The sequence below is a fragment of the Toxotes jaculatrix genome, chromosome 11, assembly GCF_017976425.1.
Source record: "Toxotes jaculatrix isolate fToxJac2 chromosome 11, fToxJac2.pri, whole genome shotgun sequence".
NCBI classification, from domain to species: domain Eukaryota; kingdom Metazoa; phylum Chordata; class Actinopteri; family Toxotidae; genus Toxotes; species Toxotes jaculatrix.
In genome coordinates, this window is record NC_054404.1 from 760,948 (window position 1) to 777,651 (window position 16,704).

At 46.2% G+C, this 16,704-nt stretch overlaps 2 protein-coding genes across 5 annotated transcripts in view; both read left to right on the top strand.

Moving 5' to 3' along the window:
* LOC121189547 (LIM domain-binding protein 3-like) overlaps nt 1-9,548 on the top strand; it is a 32,378-nt gene extending 22,830 nt beyond the window's left edge. For 2 of the 4 annotated variants that reach the window (XM_041049769.1, XM_041049768.1), the window contains exons 7-13: nt 2,143-2,199; nt 2,841-3,037; nt 3,138-3,501; nt 3,592-3,772; nt 5,679-5,799; nt 5,951-6,066; nt 6,251-9,548. In XM_041049769.1, the coding sequence (XP_040905703.1) occupies nt 2,143-2,199; nt 2,841-3,037; nt 3,138-3,501; nt 3,592-3,772; nt 5,679-5,799; nt 5,951-6,066; nt 6,251-6,340 (1,126 nt within the window). In that variant the 3' untranslated portion in view covers nt 6,341-9,548. The remainder of the gene's footprint in view (nt 1-2,142; nt 2,200-2,840; nt 3,038-3,137; nt 3,502-3,591; nt 3,773-5,678; nt 5,800-5,950; nt 6,067-6,250) is intronic. The other 2 variants (XM_041049770.1, XM_041049771.1) reach the window with 2 other exon arrangements.
* Nucleotides 9,549-10,985: 1,437 nt separating this feature from the next.
* The window catches only part of bmpr1aa (bone morphogenetic protein receptor, type IAa), a 37,840-nt gene continuing 32,121 nt past the window's right edge, over nt 10,986-16,704 (top strand). The window contains exon 1 of the mRNA XM_041049255.1: nt 10,986-11,177. The gene's annotated coding sequence lies outside the window, so the exon portion shown is untranslated. The remainder of the gene's footprint in view (nt 11,178-16,704) is intronic.

Here is a 16,704-nt window from a genome sequence, read left to right on the forward strand (position 1 = left end):
ACTCCATCCACAGTCCGAGGCCTCAGCGTGAATCGGTGGGAGCAGAGGCTGAGGCTGTGGTTTGTTCCTGTTCGTGTCTGAGCTGCGATCAGATCCACAAACTCACCCTGATCGTGTCACAGCTGACGTGATACTGACCCCGTCAGGCGTGTGAACACATTCGGTCTCGTTTGACCGTTTTCTGGAAAAGTCAAATAGCTTCATTTGAATCAAGGAAAACGGCACTTTGACTTTGACTCATGAAACTTGATGATTGTCAAGATAAAAAAAGGTGAAAGGTGAATAACTGTTCAGGCTCTGTGTGTGAAAACATGGTCCGGTTTTTAATTCGTTGTTTTCTGTTGTTCACGTGTTTGTTTGTGGGTGTTTTTTTTTTTTGATACCGAGCATTTAGATTTTTGCATGAGATCAGTAACAAGCCTGATGATCTTTTCTGTCTTTTCACAGCTTGAACTGATCTGATCAGTGTAGAATTAGTACAAGCAGAATCAACACAGAGGATGTGTGTGTGTGTGTATATATATATTTATATACTGTATATATACAGACCATATATATATACAGTATATAAATGTGCCTGTAGACTGGAAGGACCTGTGTGAATATATAGGTGTATATACTGTTCCATCTCTCTCTCACTGCTCCTAATGCTCCCTCCTGTGCTGTAGCCCTACTGAGCATGCTCCGGCTTGTGTTTCCGCCTCTGCCGTTCCACCTGTTGAGGCAGCAATGCAGCCTCTGGGCCCCGCCCATTCTTCACTTGATCCCGCCCCTCACAGGTAACCAATCAGCTGTTGGCAGGTTTGGCCACATGTATGATTTTATTGTGATCATATGAGCTGGAAAAGGAAACATGGAATAGCTTAGCGGTTGACAGCGGCTGCAGTGTCCGTGTTTGTTTGCCAATGTTCGGATAGGTTTCTGTGACAGTATGGCTTGTTGTAGTGTAGACTGTACTAACCGACCGTCGAAGGAGTCTGTGTTGCAGTTTTTTCGGTAAGTAAATTTCTCCCTATTTTACCTGGATGTTTACGCTAATTAGCATGTATTAGCATATTTAGCCGCTGGCTTATGACTTAATTGCCGATCGCTGCTGATACAGATAGAGGACCGGAGCAGCTAATGTTAGGAACGCTGCTGCGGTGTGTTCCGTGCTCTCAGAGTCCGTTTATTGTGTGAATACTAGGCTACAATTTTATTTGGTCTCATTTTTCTGTTTAAAAAGTCTGACATTGCATGGACAGAGCAGCTCCGTCAGTCAGCGGCTGCTGTTGTTTGTGTGCTGCTGTAACTGTAAGTGGATAGTGGATGGAGGCAGCGGTGAAAGCCGGTAAATATTAAATATTGCTCCGAGCTAAGTGGCCGGGTTCTCGGCCGGCTGACCCGTAGAGTAACCGCCTCTCCGCCAAATATGGAAAGTACACTCCCACTAAAATCCAAGATGGCGCAGCTCAGATGCCCATGGTTTGGTCACAGAACCGACTCCCCGAAACCAGTGGGTGACGTCACGGGTGCTACGTCCATGTCTTATACAGTCTGTGGTCCTCCTGTTACCTGTCACAGTGGTTTGACAAAGAAAAAGGAAAATAGGTTGTAGAACATTAAAAGAACAGAAATCTCATTTAATCACAGTGTGAGGACTTGAACAGACACAGAGTGAAATATTGACCCTCTCGGCTCTCCGTACAGCTGACTGACTGTTGTGTGTCTGATGTTTGTTGGTGGGAACCTGGATCTGCTGCTGGATGATCCTCAGTTTGTGGTCAGATGTGTTGTGTTTGTGTGCCGCTTGGAAATTTGTGACAGGCAGGAGATCTCCTGGAGTTCCTGTTTGTTGGCTGGTTCAGGCTCAGATTGCGTTGGTGTGCTGAGTGATATATATATTTATGGGGAGCGGGATAATCTGGAAACCTGTGACTCTATCTGCTCGGACAGTAACGTCAGCAAACTTGATGTTTTTATGAACCGACCTTCTTCAGAAAGTTTTGGGGTTAGCTGATGGATCAGTGCTGTGCTGACCTGTAATGAAACACTGACAAACACAGCACACTCCGGGCAGCCCACAGCCGGCAGGTACAGGTGACCTCTGCGGGTTGCAGATCGTCATGGTGACCTCTGCTGTTGTTGTCTCCACACCTGCAGCCTGAAGCGACAGTCTGCCGCTGGTTACAGCCTCCAGCACAAAGCTGCAGTCTCCAGGTACAGAAACCTGCGGGGGGTCCGGCGCTGAAGTCCGCCGCCTCTTCTACGCCACGTAACGCACCATCTGCTATTAATCTGAAGCTGCTTCTTCTAAAACTCCTCACAGTGCCACGGATTCAAGGCCTCAGTGTGCTTCACATGAACTCGTTATGGTTCAGTCCGGGTGTTTCAGGGAAGCTGCAGGTCGCAGGTCGGCGACAAAACTCACAGAGACAGTTCAGATAGTGGTGAAGAACAAAATGTGAAGTGGGTGTCTGTCAGACGACGGCCCCCCGCCCCCACCCCCACCCCCACCCCCCGCCCCGTCAGGAGCTGTCACTCGGTCTAACAAACGCTGTGTGAAGCAGACTGAGGCCTTTAGCTTTACCATGACTGACCCTGATGGGAAGTGAACCTCTAACCCTCAGTGTTGGTTCGACATAACTTCATCATTTCATGGTTAAACTCACTAACTCAGTCAGTCCTGTCTGTAAACCATCTGTGACAGGGGCTGTTTGACAGCGATGCTGAGGAATGTGTATTTCTTTCATTCATTCATTCATTCATTCATTCATGATGTGTGTAATTACCACACAGTACAGAAAAGCTTCACACAGTTTGGAAACACTGATGGATCATTGTTTTTCACGCCCCTGCAGTCAGTACGCTCAGCCTCCTGCCATGCATCAGGCTCCACAGGCCCCGCCCCCGCAGCACTACCAGCCAATCCCACAGCAGTACCATCAGCCCCCCACGCAGCACGCCCCACCCACTCAGCAGAGCTCCATTCAGATCCCTCTCGGCTCCGCCCCTCCCAAGGTGGTGAGCACGGCCTGTATCTACCCCTCCCAGCCCGGTGAGACCGCCCGTCAGCTGATTCATAAATACAGGTCGACCCTCGTCACAGAGGGGCGTGTCCTCCTGATCCAGCTGTTTAATGTTTTCCTCACCTCCAGCTCCTGCTCCTGCTCCGGCTCCTCAGCCCCGCCCTCCAGCCGCTGCCCCGGCCCCCCCTCCGGCTGCTGCCTCGCCTTCCAACAGACCCCCCTGGATCACCGACACCAACTTCGCCGACAAGTTCGACCCCAGTAAGACCACCACCACCAGTATGAAGGTGCAGCCTCTGCCCCAGGCCGCCCCTCCTCCGCCAACCTACATCCCCAACCCCTCCCCCGCAGCTCCTGCCGCTCCCAGCCCCGCCCCCATCACCCCCAGTCCTGCCCCTTTCCCTCCAGTGGCGAGGGGCGTGGCCCAAAGGGCGGAGAGGTTTGCCGCCAGCAGCCGTACGCCTCTGTGTGGGGCCTGCAACAGCGTCATCAGGTAACTGACACCTGAGGTTTTCACTTTACCCTCAGACGTTCTATTAAAGCTCAGCACACTTATTTTTGTTGCTGTCGTCGTTGTTTGCAGGGGCCCCTTCCTGGTGGCCCTCGGCCGGTCCTGGCACCCCGAGGAGTTTAACTGTCACTACTGCCACATGTCTCTGGCTGACGTCAGCTTCGTGGAGGAACAGAACAACGTGTACTGTGAGAACTGCTACGAGGAGTTCTTCGCCCCCACCTGTGCCCGCTGCAACACCAAGATCATGGGGGTGAGCTGCTCCACCTGTCTGCCTGTCTGTCTGTCTGTCTGCCTGTCTGTCTGTCTGTCTGTCTTCCTGTCTGCCTGTCTGTCTGTCTGTCTGCCTGTCTGCCTGTCTGTCTGCCTGTCTGCTTGTCTGTCTGTCTGTCTGTCTGCCTGTCTTCCTGCCTGTCTGCCTGTCTGCCTGTCTTCCTGTCTGTCTGCCTGTCTGTCTGCCTGTCTGTCTGCCTGTCTGCCTGTCTGCCTGTCTTCCTGCCTGTCTGCCTGTCTGTCTGCCTGCCTGTCTTCCTGTCTGTCTGCCTGTCTGTCTGCCTGTCTGTCTGTCTGTCTGTCTGCCTGTCTGCCTGTCTGCCTGTCTTCCTGCCTGTCTGCCTGTCTGTCTGCCTGCCTGTCTTCCTGTCTGCCTGCCTGTCTGTCTGCCTGTCTGTCTGCCTGTCTGTCTGCCTGCCTGTCTTCCTGCCTGTCTGTCTGTCTGTCTGTCTGCCTGTCTGTCTGCCTGTCTGCCTGTCTTCCCGTCTTCCTGTCTGTCTGCCTGTCTGTCTGCCTGTCTTCCTGCCTGTCTGCCTGTCTGTCTGTCTGTCTGTCTGCCTGTCTGTCTGCCTGTCTTCCCGTCTTCATGTCTGTCTGCCTGTCTGCCTGTCTTCCCGTCTTCCTGTCTGTCTGCCTGTCTGTCTGCCTGTCTGCCTGTCTTCCCGTCTTCCTGTCTGTCTGCCTGTCTGCCTGTCTTCCCGTCTTCCTGCCTGTCTGCCTGTCTGTCTGTCTGTCTGTCTGTCTGCCTGTCTGTCTGTCTGTCTGTCTTCCTGTCTGCCTGTCTGTCTGTCTGTCTGCCTGTCTGCCTGTCTGTCTGCCTGTCTGCCTGTCTGTCTGTCTGTCTGTCTGCCTGTCTTCCTGCCTGTCTGCCTGTCTGCCTGTCTTCCTGTCTGTCTGCCTGTCTGTCTGCCTGTCTGTCTGCCTGTCTGCCTGTCTGCCTGTCTTCCTGCCTGTCTGCCTGTCTGTCTGCCTGCCTGTCTTCCTGTCTGTCTGCCTGTCTGTCTGCCTGTCTGTCTGTCTGTCTGTCTGCCTGTCTTCCTGCCTGTCTGCCTGCCTGTCTGTCTGCCTGTCTGTCTGCCTGTCTGTCTGCCTGCCTGTCTTCCTGCCTGTCTGTCTGTCTGTCTGTCTGCCTGTCTGTCTGCCTGTCTGCCTGTCTTCCCGTCTTCCTGTCTGTCTGCCTGTCTGTCTGCCTGTCTTCCTGCCTGTCTGCCTGTCTGTCTGTCTGTCTGTCTGCCTGTCTGTCTGCCTGTCTTCCCGTCTTCATGTCTGTCTGCCTGTCTGCCTGTCTTCCCGTCTTCCTGTCTGTCTGCCTGTCTGTCTGCCTGTCTGCCTGTCTTCCCGTCTTCCTGTCTGTCTGCCTGTCTGCCTGTCTTCCCGTCTTCCTGCCTGTCTGCCTGTCTGTCTGTCTGTCTGTCTGCCTGTCTGTCTGCCTGTCTTTCCGTCTTCATGTCTGTCTGCCTGTCTGCCTGTCTTCCCGTCTTCATGTCTGTCTGCCTGTCTGCCTGTCTTCCCGTCTTCCTGTCTGTCTGCCTGTCTGCCTGTCTTCCCGTCTTCCTGCCTGTCTGCCTGTCTGTCTGTCTGTCTGTCTGCCTGTCTGTCTGCCTGTCTTTCCGTCTTCATGTCTGTCTGCCTGTCTTCCCGTCTTCATGTCTGTCTGCCTGTCTGCCTGTCTTCCCGTCTTCCTGTCTGTCTGCCTGTCTGCTGTTCCTCTGCTCTGCTCTGATTGGATCAGCCGGGGCTGTTTTATCTGCAGATGAATGTGAGGATGTGTCTGTCCTCTGGGTTTTGTCTCTGGTCATTTACACAGGACGAACAGTTAAACCGTTCAGATCTTCGTACGGGCGCCTGACTGTCGTTTTAACGCAGACGTGTGTTGTGTCCTGCAGGAAGTGATGCACGCTCTGCGGCAGACGTGGCACACCACCTGCTTCGTGTGCGCAGCCTGCGGCAAAGCCTTCGGGAACAGCCTCTTCCACATGGAGGACGGAGAGCCTTACTGTGAGAAAGGTACGATGGCGCTCGTTAAATCCAGAACCTTCAGTGGTTCGGTGGATCCAGGTCCGTTCACAGGTTTGTCTGTAAGCAGTGAGAATGAACTCTAACTTCACTCTGTGTCTGTCTCTGTCTCTGTCTCTGTCTCTGTCTCTGTGTCTCTCAGATTATATTGCACTCTTCAGCACTAAGTGTCACGGCTGTGACTTCCCAGTTGAAGCTGGTGATAAGTTCATCGAGGCTCTGGGTCACACCTGGCACGACACCTGCTTCGTCTGTGCGGTAAGAACCCGAATCAGACGCCATTCAAACCGAGAAGCGGGCGAACAGTCGGAGAGTCTGTTTAACCCTCTGACCTCTGACCCCTGACCTCTGATGGCGCCGATCCAGGTTTTATTTGTCCAGGTTTTGTGATTCCTCCGTTCAGTCCTCTGACCTCAAAGGTCTCTGTGTGTTGTACCTGCAGGTTTGCCATGTGAACCTGGAGGGGCAGCCTTTCTACTCCAAGAAGGACAAACCTCTGTGCAAGAAGCACGCTCACGCCATCAACGTGTAGACCCGCCAACACCCGTGGATCCGCTGCCTCGGCTCGGCGGGGGCGAAGCCACCGACCACAGCGTCGAACACAAGGCGACAACTTTTGACACAGATGTGTGTAAACACTCTTTAAGAAAAATACACTTTGGTTTGAGACTTTCTTTTTTTTGTGCATTAATATTAATGTTAACATTTAAAACGACGCTGCCTGATGATTCTGCTTCAGAAACAGGGTCATGATGTTTTCACTCGTTCATCCAGCTCAGACTTTGTTTTATTCTGATCATGTTTTTTTTTTATCGTGGTCGAAGTGACAGCGGTGCAGCTCGGTTCAGACAGGGGGCGCCTGTGAGTCTGGAGTTTGCCAAATGAAATCATTCATTAGACTTTTTCAGTGTAACTAAATTAATAATAGAACATAACGTAAAATAATATAATAATAATAATTTTCACATCACTTTGGACAAATTTAATTGAATTATTTTTATACTTTGTTAATCAAATTGTAAATGAATTTCTTGATCTTTTTTTAATTGATCCATTTACAAATTGATCAGTAATGAAACAGAAAAAGTCTATGATTATTGCGGCGGCACACTCAGAACTTTAATCTGCTCAGCTGAAGTTTTTCCTCATCTTTTCATCACGTCCTGGACTTTTCCTCATATTGTGCCTGTTTTGACTCTTTGACTCTTTTTTATCACGTTTAAACAGAAGGAATGTTTGTTCATGTTCGTCAGGACGATGTGAAACCACAGACTGAACAGAAACAGAAACCAGAGCAGTGAAACATGAAGGGGCTTGTTTGTTGTGTACTCGGACTCTGGCAGTGAGGTGGTGGTCTGCAGCTGTGTGACAGTGAACTGAGCAGCACCTGAAGAAGCCTTACCTGAGCTGAGACTGACCTGCTGTTAGAAGAGTGGCAGTGAATGGAAGACGGACGTCTGAGGAAACAGAAGCAGGTGACACTTCTCACCGGCCTCTTTCCAGCTGGTTCACCTGTGCTCACACATGAAGAACGAGTCCAGGTGCAGTGGAATCTGTCCATGTAGTCACCTGTAATGGTTGGTAGCTCTGAGTCCTGTCTCAGACTGTCTCCCAGTTCAGACTCCAGCAGATCATGTTTTAGAAACTTGGATGCTGCGACGCAGCTGAGATGATAGTTGACGTGTCAGCTCAGTTTACATGGAGTTCCTGTTGAAAGCCGAGGGGATTTAAGGCTCTGATATTCCTGGATGTGGACAGTGAGCGTTCGGTTTATTCTCGATACTTTGTCTCCTCTGAGAGCAGATCCACTGACGGCGATGTCTCTGCTAACCTGAACCGACTGACCAGTCACCGAGCTTCAGTTCTTAAAGTCAGAGTTTGACCAGAGTTGGATGAGAGGGCTGACAGGCTAGTTGTTTCCCTTCTGTCTTTATGCTAAGCTAAGCTAACCGACTGCAGTGTGGGATCAGTCTGAACATCTAACTCTCAGTAAGACAATAAACACATTTCTTTGTCTGCGGGGACACAAAAGTCCCGTCACACAAACCAGCACAGGGAGGAGGAGGTGAACTCTGAGCTTTACTTCACCTCCGTGAGCGAATCCACCAATCGTCACTGTTCCTCCGGTATCACAGGCTTCGCTTTGAGGTTTTGTGTTGTTCTGAGTGTTAGGATGATCCTTAAGTTCAGAGCTGAGTGAGTTTCTGATATTTTCTGCTGTTAAACGTTAGAAACTCTGGGAGGGGAAATGCCTCCAGGTGATATCAGAGCAGTGGAAATGTCCAGAAGGTTTCAGAGCTACGTCGTAGCTTCAGCGAGCAGTTTCCTGTGTGAAGTAAGAGATTCATGTCCTCAGACGTGACTCAGACGTGATTCGTTCAAAATGTTCTGTGCACATTTTGAAAATGTGTCACTGTTAAATTACAAAACATGAATCCAAACCGGCCACACCTGAGACTCCACAGGTGAAACGGCCACATTTCACCTCGGTGGAGACGAATACAGAAACATGAAGCACAGAACGTCTGGACTCACTTCCTGCTCTGACACAGGATTTCAGTGTGTTTGCAGTTGTTGTTCCAGGTGAACCCGCTCAGGTGAGGCCGCTGCAGAGTGTCATGGGTGTCTGATGTGGAGCGTAGCTACTAATCCCTCTTTGACTTCACGTACAGTAGGCATACAATGCAACCAGTAACCTTGACTTTCATGTTTATTGACAGTTTTAACTGTGTGATATTTATTTGGAAGCTGATGTATGGTCACTGCTGCGTTCAGTGCTCGTCACAGTCTTAGCTCTTTGATCCGTGTTCGTGTCCTGAATGTCCCAGGGTTCGTCCTGAGTGTTGCTGTGGATGGATGTTTCTGTAATTACACTGTAAATGTTCGGAACTGTCGGAGCTTGAATGTTTATTACAGTGGTAGTTTCACTGCAAAGCCACTTCATGGATCTGTTCACACCTCACTCCATGAGATCGCATCCCAGAAAAACACAAGGCAGTCAGCACCTGGTGGCCATTAGAGGAACTGCACCTACACCAGCTGCCGAACGCAGCACGGCCCAGTTCAGATCCTTTGCTGGTTTGTTCCAGGTGCACTGGTAAAGAATGAATGAATGATGGAGAAAACAAAGTAAATGAAAACGTTTGAACCAGCTGACTTGTATCAGGCAGCGTAAACACAAACTGGTTTTACTGGTCTGCAGTGTGAACAGAGCCTTGGACTCGCTCATGTAGAGCAGAGGAAGTTTTCAGATGAACTTAAAAGACTGACAGTTTGTGTGGGGAGACGTGAAGCGTCCTGGTGCGTCTCCCTGCAGCGTGCTGTGCCTGACGCTGCTCTGTGCTCTGCTTCTGTCTGACGTGTACAGTTTTTACTTTAATATTTTCTACAGGTTGTGTGTTTTTCAGAGAGTGAACGTGTGCGTGCAGAACAGTGTGTCACAGTTTGTCACAGCATGTCGAACGAGGCCACGTCAGTATTAGTTTGTGTTTGTGTCTCCGCGTCGTGAAAAGAGCGACGTGCTAACGCCACCGCTTCACCTTACTGAGAGTGTTTGAACTGGTTTTGGTGTCACTGAGCTGGAGGTGGATCGTCCCTGATGACACACGGTGACTGAAGAAAGGAAGCTGAAGTGACATTAAGACGTTCGGCTGCTTTATTACACGTGATTAACAGGTTTTAAACATCTGAAGAACGTTTGAGTTGCAGGTTGAATAAACTTCATTTCAAACACTTTAAAATTTGTCTGTTTCTGATACTTTACTGTTTCCTGCAGGAACCTTTGAGTTCAGCTGATGGGATTTTGTTTATTTGTTTGCATATTTATTATACATTTATTAAGACACACACGTATACACAAACACTTTTACCTGCATATATACATAGACTCAGAAAAATGCAGTCGACACTGTAACTGGGAAGTTTATATATATTTATAAATACAATCCTACAAACTACAGTTTCACACCTGTCACTGTTACTGTCGCTGAATTTCACTCAGACTGTGGACTGTAGGAACAGAGGCCACGTTTCCAGCAGCAGTATGAATGTTGTTTACACAAAATGACAGTTCACTTTTATCAGATCTCCTGACACGCCTTCCCTCCTGTGTTAGTTTGCATCATCCACATTTACACAAAGTTCCCCTTTCACTTCTTATTTTAGGTTTTTGGGATTGTTTGTCACCAGTTTTCTGTAACTGACACCGATCGGACACTCAGAGAAATGTCATGAGTTTAATGTCAGTTTCAAAATGACTGTTTGTCACAACTTCCTGTCACACCCACACTCATCAGTCAGATTTACTTTAAACTGTCATGACTAATTTTCATGGTTATTATCATAATTGTTGTTACTATTATTATTATTATTACTGACAGTAGTGGTAGTAGTATTAAACTTAGTAGACATGATGTTCCCTCAACCAACACCAGAGGGCGCCTGAGTCGCGTTTAGATTTGACTTCAAAATAAAAGCCTTCAGGTTTCTCTGCAGGACGAACAGTGCGGCTGTGATTGGAAGCACAGAGTAGGAAAAATAGGAGAGCTCTCACTCTGCCTCCGCGTTGGGAGACCAAAAAAACAAACCAGTCATCGTTCAAAATGATTGAGCTCTAATTCTGTAATTCTACCACTTCACTGGTTCCATCAGCAGATTTATGTTGGAGGCTGCTGTAACAGCGCACACATAAAAAAAATCTAAAAATCTAAATGTAACTGATGAGCAACTCTAATTTCTAATTAAAAAAAACTTGTATTTTTCAGTGTTGCTTCTTTGTTCAGCTGCGGTTCAGTGACAGTGTTAAACAGAGGAATAACATCCCTGTGATCGTTTACCGATGATCATAAACACTCATCTGAAATACTGGTTTTTACTGGTGGTTTGTAAACGTCAGCTCAGCTTTCAGACTACAAACAGTTAGACATTATTTTCTTCAGTTTGAAACAATTAATCAACAATAGCAGCTGTGAAAATTACATCGGATTTGTTCAACAAATTCAGTTCCTGTTTATGTTGCCTGACATTTCAGCAACAACAAGCAAAACAAACAAAAAAAAAAGGCACCACCCCTACCGACGGTAACTTCGGGGATTCATTTTGAGTCACGGGTGATCCATCGCTGCAGTCACAGACGATCTTTGTGAGGCTGGTATTTGCTCTCCTCCACCATCAAACAGCCCGAACCGCAGAGCCGCCGAGCGGGGATCCGAGGAGCCAGACGCCGAAGATATTACACAAAAACGCCCGGAAATTACACTTTATGTCCTGTTATCCCAGTGGGAATTTGGACTGGAACTACTGCGATGAAATAGCGTCGAAAGGAGCGCCACGTCCACGGGAGAAAGTGAAGAAATACGGAGGAAAGAGAGGTAAGGCAGGATCGATCCCAAACTTCACTCCCAGCCTGCGGCTCTGAGCCTCACTTTTGGTCTTCGTCTATGTGCTGGAGCGAGCGCTCTTTTTCGTGTTTATGATTTGTCGCCTTTAAAATAGACGTTGCATTTGTTATTTAACCTTATTGTTATTATTAAATCAGTGTGTGTGTTTTTAGCTTACGGAACAGAGTGTGTGTTTGGGAAGTGGAAATAAATTAGCAAAAACAATCGGGAATTCGGCGAACAGATTTTTTTTGCGTATGTGTGCGTGTGTTGACGCCAGGGGATAGACGCATCCTTCTGGCTGCTGTCGTGGAAAAAAAAGTTTGTTCCACCTTTGCTGCAGCGCCAACTTTGGCTGTTTTTACCTGTTAGAATGACAACATTTACTCAAACACGTTGTCGGCGGTCACAGATACTTTAATTAACACTGTAGTTGTTTACCGGGGAACATTTATGTGCAGTTTTGTGAAGATATTTGCTGTTGAACGGTCGTTAGCCACATTCCTCTGTTAGCTAACTTTGCTGCATAGTTTACACAACTCGCCTGTAATTACAGTAAAACTTGAGCGTAACACGATAACGTGCACATTTCAATCAAAACATAACGATTTCGATCACATTTTTAAAAAATCAATAGTCACATGTTCGTACTTAATGTATACGAAGCGTGCTAGCTAACGTTTAAAGTGAAGGTTAGCAGTGTTTCTCGGTGCTAACGTTTGGTTAGCTTTTACAGGTACAGCGTGAGAGTTCATCATGCTCAAAGAAAGAAACGTGTTTAGTTGAAAGGTCTGTAAAAAAAAAAGATGTTTCATTTCTATTATTTCGTGAACTTAGTCGTTTCCCTCATTAAACCCGTGATAAGTTAGATGTTATTGTTTGTTGAGGGAGGTAGTTAGCATCGTCTGCTAACTTTGCGTGGAAACAAACTTTAACAACTTTAAATCTTTTGTTTTTAACCGGTAAAAGTTACAGATAATTATTATTTTCACTTTTCTTTTGTAACCAGTGTCACAACCTTTTTCAGTCACCAGTGGGAGAATGAAGTACATACATACTCATGTACTGTACTTTCTTGTACCTCAGTGTTTTCTTTTCATGCAGCTCTTTGCTTCTGCGTACCTACAGAGAAGTACTGAACTTTTTACTTCACTACATTTACCTGAAAGCTTTAGTTACTTCACAGGGTACGATTTATAAATACAAAACACATGGATTAAGAAATAAGATTCTTTATTATTATTAAAAAAACAAACAAACGACCAGACAGTAAATACAAGTTCAGCTTCAATAATCATTTAATTGACAGAAATTTAATCTGCAACTGTTTTGTTAAAAATTAGCTTCAACTTCAACAGTAAACTCCTTTTTTTTACCTGAATGTGTGAGTATCAGTAACCCAATAATACAAGATTATAACACACAGGGTCCATTTCTCTGTACGGAGTAGTTTTGCTTTAATAGTAAATTTTTCAGATTATATTTACACACTTTTACTTGAGCATCATTTTCAGTGCAGGACTCATTTCTACACTGTTGTATTGGTATTATTGCTTATTTTAAGCACACTTGTCTAAATGTGATAAACAGAGTTGTTCAGTGCTAAAATAACCAGCTGGACACAGTTTGGATTTATGTTTAAAATTTCTTTTCTCACACATTAGTGATCCTTTGTTATTATTTAGTAATCTATGGATTATTTTTAAATCATTCGATTACACTTTCAGCCTTCACTCCAGCACAGCCCAAACATTTTTAGCTGATGCATCATCATCATTCATCTAAAACTGTTTTTCCCTGGTTTCAGTTACAGACATGTGAGAGGTTGCTGGTTTCTCAGTTTCATACTGATGATGAGTGAATTATATTCTAATGAATAACTGGGTATTTCGCTCTGTATTTTTAAAATAAAGATTATTAACATAAACAAGTCTTTAACAACATCAGGTGACATTAAGCATTGAATTTAGTTGTTGTGAACTGTTAGTCCATGTTGTAACAGACCAGTTCAATCAGTTAAAGATTGATAGCATCATGTAATCTTGTGTTTTTTTGGGGGGGGGGCTCAGATTGTGGTTGTAATGTCAGTTGTTTAAGGGTCAGACGTTTCACTTTTTCTTTTTGAGTTTTGAATGTTTGCTGCTGTGAATGAACAGCTGTACCAGCGTGACCCCAGTGTTGGAAAAGCTCAGTTTCTGTTGGTATTGATGTTAAAGGCGATGAGGATGGAGATCACTGCACAGTCAGTAAGCTGGGCTGAGTGGGTCCCGGGTCTAAACAGGAAGTTGTTTGTGGAGCTGGTGTGTTTGTGTGCTGGTAGTAAACAGAGTCGTATTTTTAACAGCACAGTTGTTTTGGTGGTCTGAATGAATCTGGAAGCTCTCTGTGCTCTGTCACTACCTGATGCTGAAAGGATTAATCGTGTACAGCGGTGGAATGAGTCTAAGTACTTATACTCAGCCACTGTACAAATCTGAGGTGCTTGTACTTTACTTGACTCTTTTTTTTCATGCCACGTTATAGTTCTACTACACTACGAAGAAATATTGTACTAATTACTCCTACGTTTATCTGACAGCTTTGTTCTAAATAAAAATACCCAGGAGTAAATAAAAGTACAGCAGGAACGACTGGCACAAAGTTAACCTGCAACTATTTCAATGACTGTTTAAATAAATGTTCATTATTTTTAAAGGCAAAGCAGCTGACCTTCACACGTGGGCTTGTTGAACAGACCTGTGCGCTCACTGATGTGGTTTTGCTAAATGAGCTGGTTGTAATACGATGATGTAAAGGGAAGGAAAACCATACTCAGGTGCTCATGTCGGTGTCGCAACAGCTTTTGCTCGTCGATGCTGATGGAAAAGATGGCGACCAGAATCCACAGTCGGTTAATACGAAGCTTCAGCAGTGACAGTTGATCATCTTCCAAAGTTACAGGCGTTTTTGCACTAAATTAAAGGTGAAGTGTGTACTTTCACAGAGGGACAGTAACACAGCGAGGGAATGTCGTGCTAAAATGACAGACGTCTGTAAGGTGTGGAGGGAGGGGGTTTAAGAACCAGCCCATCGCACGCTCTGACAGAGTTTTCTGACAGCTTCATATGAGAGATTGTTGTTCTTAACGTGTCCCTTTGCCAAACAAAGACCTGACAATAGTGTGACAAAAAGGCTTCAGTTTATTCCTGCAGCACTGCTCTGTAGTCCAATCAGAGATCAGTAATAAAAAGTACAGGCTGAGGGGAGGAGGACATCCTGCTTCTTCATGTATTAATGATATAATAATAATAATAGTGATAAATCTGAGAATCGTAGTTGAAGTTTTGTACCTTCAATTCTACTCCTCTACCTTTGCAGGCCTCCTCCTCCCCCCTGCCTCCCCTCCTGCCTCCCCTTGAGGGAGAGGGGGAGGGGGTGTTAGAAATTAAGATCTAGTATTATCCATATGCCAGACAGCTGTACATTCCACAGCTGAGCCCAGGATCTGTGTTACTGAAATAACGGACCGACCGACTGTCAGGCCACAACAACAGACGAGGGCGAAAGACAGAAGTTTATGTTGGAGACAAAATAAAAACTGCAGGACGCCCTGTCTCCAGCAGACGAGTCTTTTCCTACGACACATGAATATTAGTATATATAGAATATATTATAGCAGATGGTGTCTTCATATGTCTTGTTTTAATCAACAAACTTTCCATTTGCTTTTATATTGGTGAAAGAAAAGCAGCTGAGAACCAGGAAGCATGAGAAGTGACAACAGCTGGACTCAATGCTCAAAACATAACTTTCAAATTCCTATTTATTGGTAATTTACATTATTTATTGATCCTGCAAATGACACAGATACAGTTGGACTCATTCCACAGACCTTACTCCTTTAAGAGGGTCCAACAAGTATTTATCACTGACACGTTAAAAATGAAATGTGTCTGCAGGGACGGACAAAGGTTAAAAGACGACTCACTGTGCTTTTTTTTTCCTGCCCATCGTCCATCTGTCACTTTTACTGAGGACACAGACGCCACGTTATCTCCCCGTCCCTCTATCTCTCGTCCACTGGTTGTGTATCCATCAGTGATTAGTCTGTGGTGTCACTTTGTCTATACTAGAGATCTGTTCTTAGTCCTGAGCTGTGTACTGGGACCAGACCAGCATCCAGGAAAAGTCCAGTTAAAGCTGTATGTATCATGGTAGTGATTTCATCCAGGTTATTCAGGCATAAGCTCCTGAGAAAACCCCACAGTGGGAAGGTTGGTTTACTGTGAGCAGCTCTCAGCATGGCCACGTAGTTTTCTGATCAACGGTGGTAACAGGTCAACAGAGTAAATATATTTTTAATTTGATTTAAAAAGCTGTTTCTGTGAGATTCAAACTTGTGGTTCATTTATTTGAATATCAGTAGTTAGAGTAGTTCAGCAGCACAGATCTGTCTTTCTGTTCTGAGTGTTTCTGCTGTCTTTGTTCGGCTGGACAACAGCAGCAGGTCCAGTCCTGTAAACACAAATGTCTGTCACTGACTGACAGTTACACCATTGGTCGCTGGCTGAGTGTTGGAGTTTCCTCATTGGCCGTTGTTCTTTTAAAATGAGTTGGTGGGAGCAGATTGTATAATGTCGTCAGAGGCGTTGCCAAGTTTGTCCCTGGATTTACAGACTTTAGAAAACACCCAGTGACAAACCTGTGAACTGTGTGGACAAAGCTTGGCTGCTGTCTGCAGACGAGAGCGCGAGGCCGGGCTTTCCGTCCACGGACACGCCTCTCTGTGTCTCATTCAGGCGACCACACAGCAGCTGACATGGACGTGAACGAGCCTCTGACTGATCATTTTACAGGTAGATACACCTGAAAAATCGCAGCACGTCGTCGTCTGTAACTGGTTTTTTAGCAGCAGCAGGTCGGAGGTGTGTTGAAGTGACTGCAGGTTAACATGTAGAGTTAACATGTACTCGATGGGCCGAGTCTCTGCTTCATACGTGTTCATTAGTCTGACACGGAAACAGGAACGAGAACAGCTTCACTGTGAATTCAGCTGAATTCAGTGAGTGTATCTGTGAGCACAGAGAGGAGGAGAGAACTGATCTGAGACCAGCTGAAACCAGGCACGATGACAATACGACGCCATGACGACATCAGCATGATAATTAGTGCGTTACGTCACCTGGAGATGTAACGCACTCATTTCGAGCTGTAGCTTCTTTCCATTGACGGTAGTTGTTTACGGTGGTTACACAACAGTTCTCAGCTACGTCCTCAGTTTGCACACTGACCGTACACGGTCCAGTCATTTACTGGGTTTTGAACCAGTCTTTTTTTCTCTGCTCTTTTTCCATCTGTTTTTTTTTCCTCTCTTCCTTTCTTCCCTTCTCTCCATTCCTCTTTTCAGTTTCTCCCTCCCCTGCTCGGCCTGCCTCCTCTCAGTTTTCTCTCTCCTGGGAGTGTTTCCAGTCTTGGAGGCTGAGCTTGGGGATCTCTCTCTTTCCTCTGCTCTATTTCTATCCCTCTCTCCCCTTTTTTC